The 16,939-nt window shown below is 45.0% G+C and overlaps 1 protein-coding gene across 2 annotated transcripts in view; it reads left to right on the top strand.

Annotated features, from left to right (window-relative positions):
• RAB7A (RAB7A, member RAS oncogene family) overlaps positions 1-16,060 on the top strand; it is a 30,385-nt gene extending 14,325 nt beyond the window's left edge. The window contains exons 1-6 of one of the 2 annotated variants that reach the window (XM_025196812.1): positions 3,688-3,825; positions 10,557-10,617; positions 12,140-12,266; positions 13,052-13,270; positions 14,254-14,382; positions 14,684-16,060. In XM_025196812.1, the coding sequence (XP_025052597.1) occupies positions 10,565-10,617; positions 12,140-12,266; positions 13,052-13,270; positions 14,254-14,382; positions 14,684-14,779 (624 nt within the window). In that variant the 5' untranslated portion in view covers positions 3,688-3,825; positions 10,557-10,564 and the 3' untranslated portion in view covers positions 14,780-16,060. Of the gene's footprint in view, positions 1-3,687; positions 3,826-10,556; positions 10,618-12,139; positions 12,267-13,051; positions 13,271-14,253; positions 14,383-14,683 lie in introns of those variants that run through there. The other variant, XM_006017765.3, reaches the window with a different exon arrangement.
• Positions 16,061-16,939: the final 879 nt, after the last annotated feature.

The raw sequence follows: 16,939 nt of genomic DNA, 5'->3' as shown, positions 1-16,939 counted from the left end.
GTCACCAGTTGTTTCTGCCCATTTAGCAGGGGTCCTATTCCTCCCTGGGCCTTCCTTTTACTCCCAATATATCTAAAAACCAATTTCTTGTTGTCTTTTACTTGGGTTGCCATCCTCAGCTCCATGGCAGCTTTGGCCCGTCTAACTGCCTCCCTACAAGCATGAGCAGAGGAGGGGTATTCATCTTTGGTGATCTCTCCCTGTTTCCACTTTTTATGTGCTCCCCTTTCGTCCCTTAGGCTGCCCTGGATTTCTCTGGTCAGCCAGGGAAGCCTCCTGGCCCCTTTCCCCCTTTTGCCTCGCTCGGGGATCACTTTGCTTTGTGCCCGAAGGATCATTTCTTTAAGGCACAGCCACCCTTTTTGGGCTCCCATCACTTCAGAACTCCTACTCTGTAGTGCGTCCTTGACTAATTGCCTGAGTTCATTGAAATCAGCTTTCCTAAAGTCTAGCACTTTTACCCTACTAGTTACCTTACCCACTTGACGTCTTATGGTGAATTCTATCATTAGGTGATCACTGTCCCCCAGATGGCTACTGATCTGTAGGTCCCCTACCATGTCATCCCCCGTTGCCAATACCAGATCCAGTATGGCATTCCCCCAGTGGGACCGTGTACCTCCTGTGTCAGGTGGAGGTCCTGTACACAGGTTAGAAACCTGCGTGAGCGGTGGGACTTTGCTGTCTGTGACTCCCAGCAGATGTCCGGGTAGTTTTAGGTCCCCCATGACTACCGCCTCTTTAGCTTTTATGGTCTCCGAGAGTTGCCTCAAGAGCCCCGAATCCCTTTCCTTCCCCCCGGTAACAAGGAATAATGGCAACAAACTGTTAGAGTAGGCTTGGATTAGACATCCGAAGGCACTACTTCAGTCAGGGCAGCTAAGATCTGGAACTAACTTCCAAGGGAAGTGGTGATGGCTCCTACCCTGGGGGTCTTTTAAGAGGAGGCTTGATGTCTACCTGGCTGGGGTCATTTTGAGCCCAGTTTTCTCTCCTGCCCAGGGCAGGGGTCAGATTTGATGATCTACAAGGTCCCTTCCAACCCTACCTCAATGAATCTACTCAGGGTCATGTTGCTGCCAGTCCCTCTGGGGCCAACTTCCATCTGCTGCTCACAAGCAGATGCAGTGCCTGAGGCTACCACATGCTTCCTAGAGAAGAAACACTGCTAGCTCAATCTGGGCTTCCTAGCTCTTGTAATTTGACCCTGCTCCACTGCCTCCATTTTTACCTGTTCTTCAGTGAAGCTCCTGCATAGCGGTGAAGGGTTGCTTTGAGCAGGAACAGAATGACTGGGCTACATTGCAGTCCTAATGCTGTGCTGCTTATTCAAGGCTCATGGAAAATCTTAGACCGGCAGAAGCTCTCCCAGGAGAGAACTTAACCGCTGCTGTGCAAGCAACTTTTCTCGGGGCTATGGGAACAGCCCTCAGGAACTGGGAATCCTCAGATGTGAATAGTCAGGTTCCTGTGGGAATCCCCCATGCCTGTCTTTGCATTCACCTATTTGATCCTAAGTGAGAGCTTCCAGATACTTCATTTAACACTTCCTAGGGATTGGTTAAACCTGCTTCTCCACATCCAGGTAGGAACAGCTCCTCTTGTACCTGGGGAGAATATATGAAAATCTTATGATTGCACCCATCAAGGAACACCACAATGGGTCTTTATAGTTGCAGTCTAGACTCAGATGTTGTGTAGCCTGGGTAGATGACCCCCAACGTGTCCCAGAGCATGGCATGGAAAGTCATTTTGCTTGGCGCACATACCTTGAAAGGTGCTGGAGCTGTCCTACCACAACAAGGATTGGGCCTCTCTTGGCTCTCCTGCCATTGGCCTCTGGCACAGCTACATTTTGCAAGTCCAAGTTGAAGATGTTTTCTGGTACTCTGCCCAAACAAGTTCCTGACCCCTGTTGGATAGACTCTTCTCATTTCACTTTGGATTTTACTTAGTGACCTCATGCCCTTCTGTAGCATGCATGAGTTGATGGTCACAGCTTCATAGGCAGCTTCTGCAAGCCTCATCTGGGTTAACTTTTTCCAGGGTCGAATCAAAGATGACTGTAAAATGACCAAAACTTTCAAAAGTATGCAAGTCTGTTCCCTGGGTCTACCTAGTCAGCTTCCTAGTGGAAACAGCTTTTAAGAGTCCAAAGCTGTCCTTTGGGGATAGTTTGAAAGCAAGACCTGCTTATTTATGTTTCTGGGAGGGGGAAACCCAAGTTATGAATGCTGGGAGGAGCTTGTATTCAGAGCAGCCTGCCCCTAATTCCTCTTCCACTAGTTCAGGCAGCAGAAAGGAAGGCACTCTGGTGAGCGGCAGGATCCTTTTAGATCCCTTCTGAGAAGGGTTTATTGGAGCAAGCAGTGCACTCCAAGGCAGCACTGGATTGACTCCTTGGAACAAAGCCTGACGAATCCCTTGCTAAGAGGCCCTGTGCAGAGTTGCCAGCTCTAGGTTTGTTTGTTTTTTTTATATGCAAATCAACACATGACCACAACTGACCTTTTTTTTTTTTTTATTTTTTATTTCCTCTGTTTAATTAGTCGAGTAGTTAAAGTCTTCAGTGGTGCAAGATATCTTGCCTCTGGTCCTAGAAAGCCTGGAAAGTCAGGTTTTGGGGAAACTAGTACAGCTTCCTGCTAGGCCTGTTCTCTAAAAGCCTTGCAGGAAGCTGCTTGAAGGCTTTTCTTGTACAAATGAAAAACTGTATGCTCATGTTTTCTCAAAAAAATAAAATAAAAAAAATCCAGGAACTCTGCCACAGATTTGACTTTTTTAATTATTATTTATTTGTTTAGTAAGGATGACATGATTTCTAGCAGGCTTTTTCTAGTCTATTAAAATGTCACATGTTGCAGTGAGTTGAAGAAGAGAATTTCTAAAACCTATGTGAGATAGAGGAGTTGGCCAGTAGAGCTTCTCCTGTCATGATGTCCTCGTTGGCACAAAAGACTTTCTGCTGGTAGAACAGTCAGTCTTCCTTTGCATGTGACTGACACACTAGTAGACCAGGCTTGAGGAAGCTGTGCTCTCGAGTAATCAAACTCCAGAAATGCAATGTTCCAGCAACAGACTTTTTATGGTCTAAAGTGTCCCTAGAATATATTAAGAATAAAGTGACCTGCATTTGTATAGCTCTCTTATTTCTGACAATGAACTTAAAAGGGGTGGGGGGGGGTCTTCATATTTCTGTGTAAGCAGTCTTTATAAAAGCAAGGTAAAAGAAGCAACAGCTGCTGTTAAAACAGTTGGACGCTTCCTATCTGTTGGTCCCTCAAATAAATAAGTCTTTATGAAAGACCAGGGTAAGGAGAAAGGCCTCTCGGGTTAGGCTCTGCATCTCATGTAAAACTTCATCTCTGGCCTTTGGGAATTGATCTCCAATGTACATCATTTTCCAACCCTAGCGAGGTAGCGCCACAGTGTTAGTTATAGGGCATGTAACTATCACATGAAACCAGCATCCTCCTATCAAGACTGAGGTTCTGATGCTGCAGTAGGTGAAGGACGGAGAATTAAGTAAGAACATAAAGGGTCCATAATACGCTTGACCACTGTGGTATCTTGTATCCCACAGTGGTACAGGAAAGGCAAGGGAAAAGGGAATTTTATGCAAGGCCTACACAAACTGATCTATGTCCTCCCCTCTCCTTCCTTACAGCTCCTACCATTCAGAGGCTTAGGAAGTCTAATTTGGAGGCTGCTTCCCTAATTAGCATGTTTATTACCCACTGGATCTATCCTGCATGAATGTGTCTAATCTTCTGAAAAGGCTTCAGTTGTTGGTCTCCATCTTGTTGCAGTGAGTTCCTCAAGTCTGTAAGTTCTGTGAGTAAATAGAGACTGACCATAGCAGCTATGATGTCATGGATCCTGTTGCTTCTTTTTTTTTTTTTTCCTTTCCAAGCTAAAAAGTCCTACCCTAACTAGTCTTACCTCAAACAGAAGCCTCTCCATAGCCCTGATCATCACCATACAGTTGTTGGTCTCCATCTTGTTGCAGTGAGTTCCTCAAGTCTGTAAGTTCTGTGAGTAAATAGAGACTGACCATAGCAGCTATGATGTCATGGATCCTGTTGCTTCTTTTTTTTTTTTTTCCTTTCCAAGCTAAAAAGTCCTACCCTAACTAGTCTTACCTCAAACAGAAGCCTCTCCATAGCCCTGATCATCACCATACTTTTTTTTTTTTTTTTTTTTTTTTTTTTTTTTTCTCCACCCCCCCCCCCGCTTGGTCCCCCCCCCCCCCCCCTTACCTTTCTCTTGAGGTAAGGGCCAAAACTGCACCTACCAGCTGAGGCTTAGTCCCAGGGACTTATACAGTGACATGACACTTATGTTTTTGTGATTTAATTCCTAACATCCAGTCTGCCTTTCAGCTACTGCTGAGCACTAAGCTGATGGCTTCAGAAGACTAGCCACAACAACTTGACTTTTTTTTTCCCCTTCCCTAAAGTAATAACAGCTAATGTAGAAAGTGTGGGGTGTCCTTCCCCCTCCCCCCAGGGTGTCGCATGAGAAGGACTCTTCTGTCTGCAAATTTTTCCTCTTAAGGAAAGTCTCTCGGGGACCCAGTTACTTCAAGCTAGTGAAGGTACAGTATAGAAGCTACATGGCAAAAGGGCCCTAAACGACAACATCTAGTAAAGGTCTCTGAACCTCCTAGAGAAATCTGGACTGTCTGACTTGGAATGAGATGAGGACCAGCCTGAATCGGTGTCATGTGCGCACAAAGGGAAATGGCAGAATGTTGTTTGTGGTTTGTTTTTTTTTTTTAGACTAGTGTGTGTGGGGTTTTTTGTTTGTTTGGGTTTTTTTGACAAATCAGGGAGGCTTGACCTTTTTGGATGATGGCAACTGCTGAGCTCTTCTACATAAGCCTAGAGTGTAGATCAGTTTTAAGTGGAATTTTTTTAAGCTCCTTAACAGGGCTGGCCTGCCTACCTGCTCAGGTGCTGGGAAAGGTGGTTTCCAGGACCTTTAAGCTTCCCTACCCACCCACCCACCAGTGTGCGCCTTGGCCTCCCAATGCTTTCGGCTTCCACAAGTACTGAGGTGCACAAGGAATGGGAGAGGAAGGTGACTGCTGTACCAGAGGACAACTCCACTTACCACAGTGTGCAAGTTGCAGTGCAAGTGTGGTGTAACCCATCTGGGCAAGAAGACTATTACTAATGGTAAATGGAGCACAGGCCTTCTGCTGACACAGATGATCAGTCCTCTGTAGAATGAGAACACTTCAGCATTTTCATGCTGTCCTCATCTGCTTTGAAATGAAAGCAGCAGTGCTTTTAAGCCAATAGAAACTGTCTATAAAAGCTCTAGAACTAGGTGAATTCAGCCCTGTTCTGTAACTTGGGATGACCTAGCCATATATAAAGCCATAGTATAAATGTGGCAGCTTCCATTTGGAATGCTGCTCTTCAGACTTAAATAGAGAAGAGTACTACCTCTGAAAATGGATGCATGCTTAACTCTGTCCCTCAAAGCAGTCCCTACGACTTGCAGGAAAAAAGGGAACATGACTTGTTCAATATGAAATGTTTCTCAGCTCAGTAAAAACAAACCCTGGGTCAAATAAGTTTTTGCCTTTGCACATGCATCAGTAACGCTTAGTTATCCACTCTGGCTTGTTTCTCTAAGTTGGAACTTGAGGTGCACTTTTTGAATTTGAGGTTCTATTTTTCTCTGAAGCAATCCAACTTAAGGGTCGGCCAGAACTTCGACATCTGCTCTATAATTATCTGCATGGCGGCCTTCCTAGCCATGAGACCTTTAACTGCCACCTCATGTCATTCCCTCTGCACCAGGCTGGAGCAGCTTTCCTAGAAAGGAACAGGATCATGGACCTGGTAACAATGTGGAACTTGCCCTCCGCTGGAGTGTGGTTTCTTACACTATAAGCCAAAGCGTCTCTGCTCACAGAAGAATCAAACCCTTGCCTATTCTGACTTGGCACCTTGCACCAAATTTGGCTCTGAAGTGGACATGACTTTAAATGTCTGTGCTGTCAAAGTGGCACGCATTGAGTCTCTTTGAGACTATGCTAATTGAGACTAGCACTGGACTTTAAGGGTACTGAAGTGACTGTATCAGACCTTCAATTCCAGTTACTTTTGAATAAAATGAAGCTGTTCAAGCTCCTTGTGTGAAGGATTGGAAATGCAGAGAGCTTTTTCCTGCTGCCCATCTGTTATGCTTTTACTTTCTCACCTTGAAGCTTTATGCACCCTTCCCTATGCTACAAGGGGCATCTCAAATTGCATAAGCTTCCTCCAAATGTCAGGTGTGGACATGAGGGCAGGTCCATGAGAAATAAAATGGAACTAGTGCTCCGAGTGCTTTTCTCCTGAAGATCAGGCCTCAGTCTCGCTCTTGATCCCACAAAACTACTCTAGTGCCAAGTGGATGAATCCATCCAGCATATCTGTCTTCCTACTCTTTGCCAGATGGTTAAATCAGTACCTAGTCCCACTCTGCTCAAGCTGGCTGCATGGCACTGTACAAGTGAGCTTGTGTGGCCCTGAGTGGAGGTAGTGGGACAGACTTTTAGCCTTGAGCAATATTCAGAGCTGAAGTGCTGGCTCAGTATTAACAAACCCATGAGGACTGTTCAAGCAGTAACTCCCCAGAGCCCTCTAGTGGGTAGAAGAAAGGGAAAACCACCTGCTTGTGGGTTAGACTTGGCTTTAAGATGCTCTCATGTAGCAGCTGAGCTGAAACTCTGCATTTTAAATACAGCAGAACTAAAGAAGCAAGCATGCAGGCTACTGCTAAATTCAGGAGATTCCAAAAGGCAAGCTTAACTGACTACTGAAGAGGAATTAAAATGGTGATGGGCTTTATGGGACCAATAACCACTCAGGCTTGTTCTGCTGCTCTTGAAGGCTTTGCTTAAAGCTCTAGTGACTTTAAGCCCCTGATTCTGAGCCACGGTGGTGCAGCACCTTGGGGTGCCTTGAGATCCTGCAAGGGTGTTGCAGGTGCCACACTGTTAAGCTTGTAATTCACAAGAAGTCTGAATACTTGCATTCTTTGCAACAGAAGAATTGCTGTATTTTTCTGTAGGCAAAAATAAAATGCCAGCTCTTTCCCCATTCAAAGGATGCCTCCAACTAAAAAGGTTGAGAATCACTGTTTTAAGCAGTATAAAAGCCTGTGGCCACTCCTGAACTGGTTTATGCAAGACTTGGGCCCTTCAAAAGTTCAAATGGCCAAGACCCATTGTGCTAGATGTAAAACAAATAGATTTCCCACCCCAGGGAGCATATCTAAACACAAGACAAAGGACAGACAGATGGGAAGAGTAAGGAAACAAGCTAGGCAAGATTAGAGCTTCAGAGCTATTCAGAAATGGCCTAATGTTGACTGGCTCTTGAGTGCGTCTTGGGCCTATAATTTTGAGTCCTACTTTAGCTTGCCTGAATTCTGAAGTCCAGCAAGATCAAAAGGCTCAAGGACCAGATTTTAACCAGTGAAGAGGGCTTTAGACACACATGACACTGTCTAGCCTAGGGAGATGCTCCTAGTACGCTAAAGTGCTTTCATCCTCTTAATTTATTGTCTCTGGAACAAAAAGGGTTGGGATTCTCCTAGCTCTAGTAGAAGCTAAAGTATAAAAACTCTTAGCTGGAGGTGTCCAGCTGTTTAGATGGCATGAAGGGAAACTGCTTGGTTGCAGGCATATAACAATTATTCCTTTATTGTAATGGTACAACAGAACAGTTCTGTGAAGGTTTTTTGATGGTTTAGTAAAATGCCACTCGCCACATGAGCTTACCTGAGCAGTATCTCAAATGCATTGCAATACAACTGTTTTTTGTTTTTTGGTGCCCTGAAATGAAGCAACACTGTCCATGGCTACTAGCCAGCACAGACTGCTTGCCTCTTCTACCCTGACTTGCTCCAAAGCATCATCTAGGGTGACTGAGGTGCAAACTGGCCTTAACTCCTCTCTGCAAGGTAACACTTTAACTGGAGAAAATTCTTCCGTTGATACCCTAGCATAAAAATATCTCCTGTCTGACTGCTCTGGCAGCATCTACTATCTCATCTTGGCAGAGATGAAACTGTAGTCCTCAGCCATAGGGTATATGATGGATTTGGGTGAATCCTTCCTGACTTGATGTTCCAAAATGGTCCAAGGGGTTAAGGAATAACATACTCAGAGTTGAGCTTCCCCTTTGGCAGAACAAAAGGAGTTGACTAGTAGTCTGATAGTAACAAGCTGTGGAAGAAGGGAGATCTTGGAATTGCTGGTGCAGGCAGATAAAAGCCACCCCCTTGTCTTGCTCTGGCTCAAGGTCCTCTGCAGCAGAGGTATCCAACCACTAGGCTGTGGCCCAGTACTGGGCTGTGAAAGGCTGGCTGCTGGGTCATGGCGTGGACCCCTGTCTGTCCGCCCGGGTGGGTGGCTTCTGCTGGCCATGGTCATGTACGGGGTTGGAGGTAGGGGGCAGCTGGCTCTGCACCCTATGCTGATCACTGGTGTAGAGAAGGTTGGGAACCATTGCTCTACAGGATTGGACAGCTGCACCCAACTGTGAGTCCAGTTCTAGTTAAACTGGAATTTCTAAAAGCTTTTTCCTGCCTTGCTTCACCCAGTGATGCCCTCAAACCCTGAAACATTCAAGTTGTGAGTTCCTGCTTATTTCTTGATTAACACTTTTGTGGATCTCCTCCTTTAGTTGAGATCAGTGCCTGAGATTCCAGTATTTCTGTAGTTCATGTTAAATCTAGTAAGATCAAGGCTCTTGCAAAGCTCCTCAGTCCCTCTAAATAGTGCATGGAAGACTGCAGCAGGAAACTGATTGCTGTTGGCAATCTACAGCTTCTCTGCCAGATGAGTCTTGCACCTTATCTATTATTCATGTCACCTCTAGCCTGCCATGCATCTGTACACCCCCTCATGTCTCCTGGGCTAATTGCTCAAATGGGAATGGACATGGGACTCCTTGTTCAGAAAGCATCCATGTGTTCACATTGCTTATCGCATGTGTATCTAGGGACTCTTAGTCTTATGCTCAGTTACTTCAAGCTATTACTGCTACCCTGTTTTAGCAAAGGGAAGCATGGAATGGCGTGTGGCAGGGTAGATGAGCCAAACAAACTTCTTTTGGGGAGGGGGGCGTGGTGTGGATTCATCAAGTATTACAGTCTCAACTCCTGGTTTCTGAGAAGTCTTGCTGGACTGAACAGCCCTGCATAGTGTTTGTGACTAAACTACTGCTGCAGTCAACTTCCTAGGAAAATAAAACTTCAAAATATCAGGCTACAAGCTGACTGAACCTTGATTATCTAGATGAAACTAAAAAACTAAATACCTTGCAGCAGGGCTTGTAACATTCCTCTTCCTTACAACTTCAGGCTGAGCACGTTTGACTAGTGTCTTTTTTTTTTTTTTTTTACTCCCTTCTGGAAGCAAGGACTGAGCAACAGCTACTGCTCAGCAGTCCTTAGTACCAACACTGCTTTAAGTTTGGTTGCACTACTGGAACCTGTGAAGAAAGATGATGGTTGATGCAGCTGCAGACTGAATCTGCTGATGGGTCTTTCTGAGCTGCCCTCCAACCATTCAGTTTGTTCTTTAATTCTCAGTTTAGTCTGCACTTGTCAACCTGGTACTTGAGGCTGCCAGTGTGGTGCGAGATGGCTTTAAAACTACATAGAATAATAGGACACTGTCAGAGCAAGATGTCCTCTGCATTTTTGTTCACTTTTTTCTTTTTTTTTTTTTTTTTTTTTTTTCCATTCCATGCAGAGGTACTTGGAGTTGCAACAGAACTGATTTGCAAGGCCTTAGTTGTGGCTAAAATCTGTAGAAATAGTGAAATAAGCTTTCCTCCAAAGCAAGGATTCAGCCTTTGATCACACTGGTCTTCCTTTGGTGTGGACACCTCTGCAGAGAAACTCAGTAGTCTTGGGGGGGGGGTGGAAATGTGCTCCCAGCTCCAACAGACTGTATTTAGATTGTCTAGTGCTCCCTTCCTACCCTGTGCACATTCACTCTTCTAGTGAGGATGAAGTTGTCCTACTGGATTATAGATCAAAGGTTAAGAAAACTAGTTACTTGCCATATACTAACAATTCTTGTTTTCCTGTTAAACGCATTCAGTTCTAACACTGATCATGGAAGCAGTAACTATTCCAGGAACGGTGCACTTGTGTGCCTTTTGGCTTCAGATTAGACCTTGGAAGCAAGAAGATGTACCAGATGCACCTCTTTCAGGACACCCCAAATGCCTGTAAACTGATACTGTCTCTTTATTAGGATCCTAACTCTATCTTTAGTGACAATGTGCTGATACCACCAGGTTATAGTGCAGTTTAGGGTATAGGTCCACAAAAGATAAACTAGCTGCAGTTGCTGACATGTACCAGCCTCTAATGCAGGCAGATTGTAGAACTTCTCAGGAATGCTGCAGAGCAGAATTTGGAGTTGCATAAGACCTGGAACCTGTCTCGGTTCTGACGGAGCAGTTGACTTGTAGCCTTCTTTGTGCAATAGGCAGTTCCTCATCTGACTTGACAGGATTCATTTCTTTCTCTTCCAGTTTGAAACATGACCTCTAGGAAGAAAGTGTTACTGAAAGTCATCATCCTTGGAGACTCTGGGTAAGTGGAGCTACGCAAGGTAACAATCTGCTTCAGTTTAGCTGGGAGCAGAGCAAAACTGGGAAGTGTTATTTTCTATGATTCTCTGAAATGGCCTCCTGGAGTTCTCTCCAATCCTATCTCTAGTCCAACCCCTTGCTCAAAGCAGGACTATCCCCCAACTATATCATCCCAGCCAAAGCTTTTGTCTAATTGGGTTTTAATCTCCAAGGAGGTAGTTGGGCTGTAGAAAGCATCTGGTTGCCACGCTGCTTTTTACGCATGGAACGTAGTTTCCCATCTTTCCATACACTTCCTGCTATGCCTCTGGCAGTATTGCCAGCTTGCTAAGCAAGGGAGAACTTGGTTGAACTGGGGCAAAAATACCCATCTTTTAGATGAAATAACTCCAAGGGGTAAAAATGCCCCAAATGGCTTGCTGGAAGAAGCACGTGGTCCATGGTGTGGTGGGACATCTGGTTTCTGCCAGTTGAGGGGGGGAGCCTAGAGAAGGGATGTGCCCACTCCTCTACCACACCGTTACAAACCTGAAACAGAAGTCTTAATATTAAATGAGGCTTTCATCTTTGTCAGCATCCAAATGTTACTGCCTGGAGCTGAATGCCACATGAGCAACAAGCACTTCTTGGAACTGAAGCTGTAAACTCCTGGCTCCCGTTAACCGATGAGCAGACTTTGTTCCTGGGTTTATAGCAGCCTGTAACCTGACTCCGACTTTAATAAACAAATCTGATGTCACAGCAGGGCACCCAGCGAGCTGCTGAGCAGGGAACACTTGCCAGCCAGGAAAGTGCATGTGACCTCCAAGCTGCTGTCTCTGGAGACTGCTTCCTGAGCTACTTCATAAAGGCTTAATGAACTGGTCACTAAACACTTTAGTGACTGCAGCCATACTAATGAAACTGCCTGTTTGTACATGCTAGCGACCTTCAGTGAGCATAGCTTAAGCCTAGTCTGAAGAGACTTGGATTAAAGATGCAATTTACTGTGGAGTAAAAAGGGGGGCACTCTAGCTAAGGACTTGCTGTCCACAAGCTGGTTCTCTTGCCGCAGGGTAAGTGCATGCATCTAGACAGGACAGCTGTACAGTTCCACAGTGAACTAGCTGTTCTCAGTATAGCTAGCATCTGTGCAGCAGGAACAGGTATCCTGTGCTCTTACAAAGGGATGTAGGTTGTGGCTATAGGTCACTTAGATAATGGATGGAGGCTATGGGGAGACTAATCTGTAGATCCTGAAGAAGATGGTATTGCAGGAAGTGCTAGTTGAGATGCCTGCTGCTGCATTTCACCTGTCTAACTGGAAGTGTTTAAAGCATTGCACCCTTCCTGTGTTGAGGAGTACCAGTTTATCTATGCAGTGATTGTTCAACGTTGTTCTGGGTGGAGGGGAGGTGGGCCTGTTGTCTTAATTCATCTTCAGTGAAAAGGAGCTAAGCTTGAATTTTTAAATGCGCTTCAGCAGGCATAATGGTGTCTGCAGAGGCTACTGCCTGCTCAGTCTTGCTGCTTTATCTATACAGGGTGGGGAAGACATCACTTATGAACCAGTATGTGAACAAGAAATTCAGTAACCAGTACAAAGCTACAATAGGAGCAGACTTCCTGACAAAGGAGGTGATGGTGGATGACAGACTAGTGACAATGCAGGTAAGATGAGCAGCTATGCCTTGTTAACCCTTGGCTGCCTTGGGACATGTTAGGACTTGCACTCTGTATTCAAGGAAATGTCTGATCCTCTGCTTCACAGTAATTTAATTGCTGTATGTTTAGCTAGGGGGCAGTTGGATCCTATGCTAGAAGCATGACCACATCCCAGTAAGCTCTTGGATACTCCAAGGAAGGATCCATCTGACCACTAATACCCAACATCAGCTTTAAAAGCAGGTCCTGTTCTATTAATTTCCCCTCTCCTACTCTCTTAAGGGGTGGGGATGCAGAGAGATCCAAGATGGACAAACCTCAGGTTGAAGCCTAATTGTTATAAAGCATTACTTAACATGTACATTGTTGGAGGGATGTGAAATAGCCAAGCATTGACATAAAGGAGGCCCCAGTGGGTTGCACAGACTTGGAACGTGGTCAGGTTGCTACCACTGGCTTTTGATGGCCTCCTAGCAATAGGAAGAAAGTCATCCCCCACCCCCTGTAAACACTACTAAGAAGCACTTGACTGTCCACTATTGTAAAGAGCAGGAATATTTCCCTTGAGACGAGGGTGGAAATGGTTGGCTGGTCAAGTACAATGATCTAACTTGCCTCCCACTTACCAAGTATGTAACAACCTCTCTAACTACTTCTATGAGGCTGGCTTGAGGTTGTGGAATTGGCTCACTCCAGACTCCCTGTATTTTGTTGCCTTGTGCAGTGGGGATGGGTACTGTCCCATGTCTGCACAGATGCCCATCTCCTAAATTTTCCTTTTTATCTTGCAGATATGGGATACGGCAGGGCAAGAACGGTTTCAGTCTCTGGGTGTTGCCTTCTACAGAGGAGCAGACTGCTGTGTGCTGGTGTTTGATGTGACGGCCCCCAATACATTTAAAACTCTAGATAGCTGGAGGGATGAGTTTCTCATTCAGGCCAGTCCAAGAGACCCTGAGAACTTTCCATTTGTTGTGCTGGGAAACAAGATTGACCTAGAAAACAGACAAGTAAGTACAGGGCCTTGCTGGCAAGCTTCTAAGTGACAGTTCCTTGTGGGATGTAACTGATTGGGTTGGCTTGCTGTTGCCCCAGTTCACCAGGGCAAATTGGTGTTGCACTTTGACCAGGAACCTTGTGAAAAGAGCCACTGTAAACTACTACAGCAGAAGCGTATGTAAGCCTGACAAAGTGGGAATATAGTAGCTGAGGAATTGCCCATTACTTCAGAATGGGCACTTGGATGCTCTTCAGTTGGGGCTGTAATCCCAAACTTGTTCTTGGCTCATGCAGGCTTGTTGCAGCACTTCATCACAGTTGTTCTAGCCTGCATACAAGGCTGCAAGATGAGGATTTGCTAGTCAGTAAAGGGACAGGGGTCCTTTGTAGTTCAGTAGGGATGGAACAGCCTCCTAGGCACATGGCTTATACAAGGGTAACTTCCTTTCTTCACTAGAGGCTACCAGCCCTTGCCAGATAATAGTTGAAAGTTCTTGCCTAATCTAGTGTCTGGGAAATGCATAGCTTCTAGTGTTGGGCTGTCAAGTACTTATTTGACCCTGGGTGTCCACCAAGGGCTAGAGTGAACAGGACTGCCTACAGAAGACTTGGTTGATACCAAGGAGGTAGTAATGTTGGAGGTGGGGGTAGGTAACTTCATTTTTAACTGTCATCTTGAGACAAAGGGCCTGGCTCCTGATTTGTTTTAGATGTAACCAGCCTAAACCTTGGGTAAAAGGGGAAATCAGTGCGAGTGCAGAGACATGGCTGCAGCTTTCAAGCTATAGCTGGAACTGGGTTCCAGCATGCTCTGCACTGGCTGTCCTGGCCAGCCTGATACAGGGTCAGCCTCTTCAAAGTAACAGCTGTGGCTGACCAAACAGGGTGGTGACTTCCTGGCTGTCTTGTTTAAAATGCCTTCATAGAAACTGATGCAGGCACAGGGTGCCCCATGCATAGCTGGGCTGGTGATGCCTATCTTTTCCTTGTGCAGGTTACCACAAAACGAGCACAAGCCTGGTGCTACAGTAAAAACAACATCCCATATTTTGAAACCAGTGCCAAGGAGGCCATTAATGTGGAACAAGCTTTCCAGACTATTGCACGAAATGCACTTAAACAGGTATGACATGGAGCGTTCTGGTGCCCTCTAGTGGTAAAAACTAGTGCACTTCTGTGTTTGTGTGGTGGGGTAGGACAAGAGCATGGAAATAAATAGTCGCATTCTCTTGAAGCTTCTGCGAAGGGACAAGATGGGCCCTTTCCAGCAGAAAGCTTTTCAGTAGGTGGCTACCTACCTGCCTGCACTCCACAGGACTTCTCTTCAGTGGCTTGTTCTTGGATGAGAATCAGCGAGGAGGGAGAAGGTGGGGGAATTGTAGTTGATGACTAACTTGGTTCCTCTTCATCTCCTTGTTCATTAGGAAACCGAGGTGGAGCTTTACAATGAATTCCCCGAACCCATCAAACTAGACAAGAATGACCGAGCAAAAGCCTCTGCAGAGAGCTGCAGCTGCTGAGGTGGAGCTGGAGGGGTTGAGCACAGTCCTTCACAAACGGATATCACACTTAAGCCTTCAAACACAAAGCCCCTCTTCTGTATAAAATAAAACAAAATTTAAAAAAATCCCACCTCCAGCTGCCAAAACCCACCCATCTCCTGTGAGCAACTGTAAGCCCAGCCCTCCTACACAGAGCTCATCTATGTCCCTACACCCATTCACATTGCCCCACTCCTTGGTAGCAGACTTCTTTTTCTTGGTTTTGAAATGGAAATTCTTATGTCTGGAATGGAAGCTAACCCTGGGTGTCCAATGGAGAGAAACTGTTTACAGGTAATCTGTGTAACAATTTGCATACATTTTTAACTGTCTCGTGTTCCCCTGTGAAGGCTGCAACTGGGAAAGGCTGATTACCCATAGTTCACTGCAAGCTCAGCACTCGGTCTGACTAGGTTGAGTTTTGTATGTATCTCTGTTAATGCTTGTTACTTTTAACTAATCAGATCTTTTTACAGTATCCATGTATTATGTAATGCTTCTTTAGGAAAAATCTTATAGTACATGTTAATATATGCAACCAATTAAAAAATGTATAAATTAGTGTAAAATTTTTGAATGACATGTCAAAGTACTGAAACACAGATTGTCTAGAAAGTGAGGAGGACACTTGAAGTGTGGTGTGCTAGCAACATGAAGTCCAGATAGAGGCAGTATTCTGTACAGTAGGAGTGAGAATTATGTAAAAGTTTTTACTGACTCTTGAGAGCCAAAAAGCTTCATCTGGGGGGGGAAATCCAGATCTGTCTGGCTTCCTTGTATCTAAATTCTCAAAGTTGATTTGCATAACAATTGATATGCACACTGGATTATTGGATTTAAAATTAAATATGGCTGTGAAATGATCATCTTGTTTGTTCACCTTCCCCCATCCATTTTTAACATCTCGCAGGAAATCCAAAAAAGTCTAAGGTGAGATGTTCCAGTGACTTGCCTTTTGTAGAAGGAGCTCCTTCCCATCTGGCTTGTGGTAGTCATACCTTGGCAAATGACTTGAACTAGGAACCTTTCTTCTCTTCTTACTGACCACTACTCTAGAATTTTTTTGGTATGGACAAACTCAGCAGTTTAGCTCCTTCCCCTCCTCCTTTCTTCCTAGTATTTGTTCTTGCATTTTGTAGCTTGCTTAAATAGAAACCTTCTACCTGTTTTTTCCGGAAGTCTACATTCTAGTACGTAGGCTGAGCTCTTCTGTAAAGAGACAAACACGATGCCAATAAACTTAACAAGAACAGAACTCAATCCCTCCCGGTCTCTGACTCTTCCTCATTACTAACCTATTCCTTTTTTTTTTTTTTTTCTGCACTCGGCATGGTAACTCTCCTGTTCTTAAGTGACCACTTGCTTAAATGTAAGCTGTTGTCCAGGCATCCTTCTCATAATAGCTAATACACACATGGTCACTCTTCTACAAAAGGCAGCAGCAGTCTACCTAAAACTTCAACTTCCATGGGGAAAGCAGCCTTATTCCTAAAACTTTAGGAGGTGTCTCCTTGTGGAGATTCAAGCTGATACTGAAGTGGCCTAACCTGAAACTAGAGGTCTAACTGTGCGCACTGTATTGGAAGCAGTTTTATTCAGCTGTCAGACTTTCTAGTTCTGAGGCACTCCTGAAAACACCAAGGACCTGGTTGTATAGGACTTTGAATGTGTTGATTTACTAGCTTGGCTTCCCTTGTTTTCTACCAGTGTAAAGGGTGGTGCAGCACATACCCTGGGCTTTGCATGAGGTAGCAGGACACTACAGCCTCAGTCCCATTCCTTGCTGCTTCCCTACCCTTCCACTGCTGGTGTTGATAAGGTACTAAACCAGTCTTTGAGTGGGCAGTGCTGTTCCTCAAGCTGCTGCTTCAAATGGATGTGTTCAGAGACCTTGATTCCTGCACTGACTTTCTTTACTCTTGACCTGGTATATCATTAATCCATTATGTGGCAAACAGTAAGACTAGCAGCTAGAATAAACAACTGAAGTTGCCAAGGAAGGTGGTAATAATTCAAACAAACAAAAATCCTTCTATCCAACTCTAGATGGAGGGCAATGGGGAAACAGCTGCTTCTGTCAGAAGCAAAGACCATTTCTGATGTATGTGACCTGGCTTCTTATGTTAAGTATCTTTCCCT

Source organism: Alligator sinensis, unplaced genomic scaffold, assembly GCF_000455745.1.
Source record: "Alligator sinensis unplaced genomic scaffold, ASM45574v1 scaffold839_1, whole genome shotgun sequence".
Taxonomy (NCBI): Eukaryota; Metazoa; Chordata; order Crocodylia; family Alligatoridae; genus Alligator; species Alligator sinensis.
This window is presented reverse-complemented; position numbering and strand designations above follow the sequence as displayed.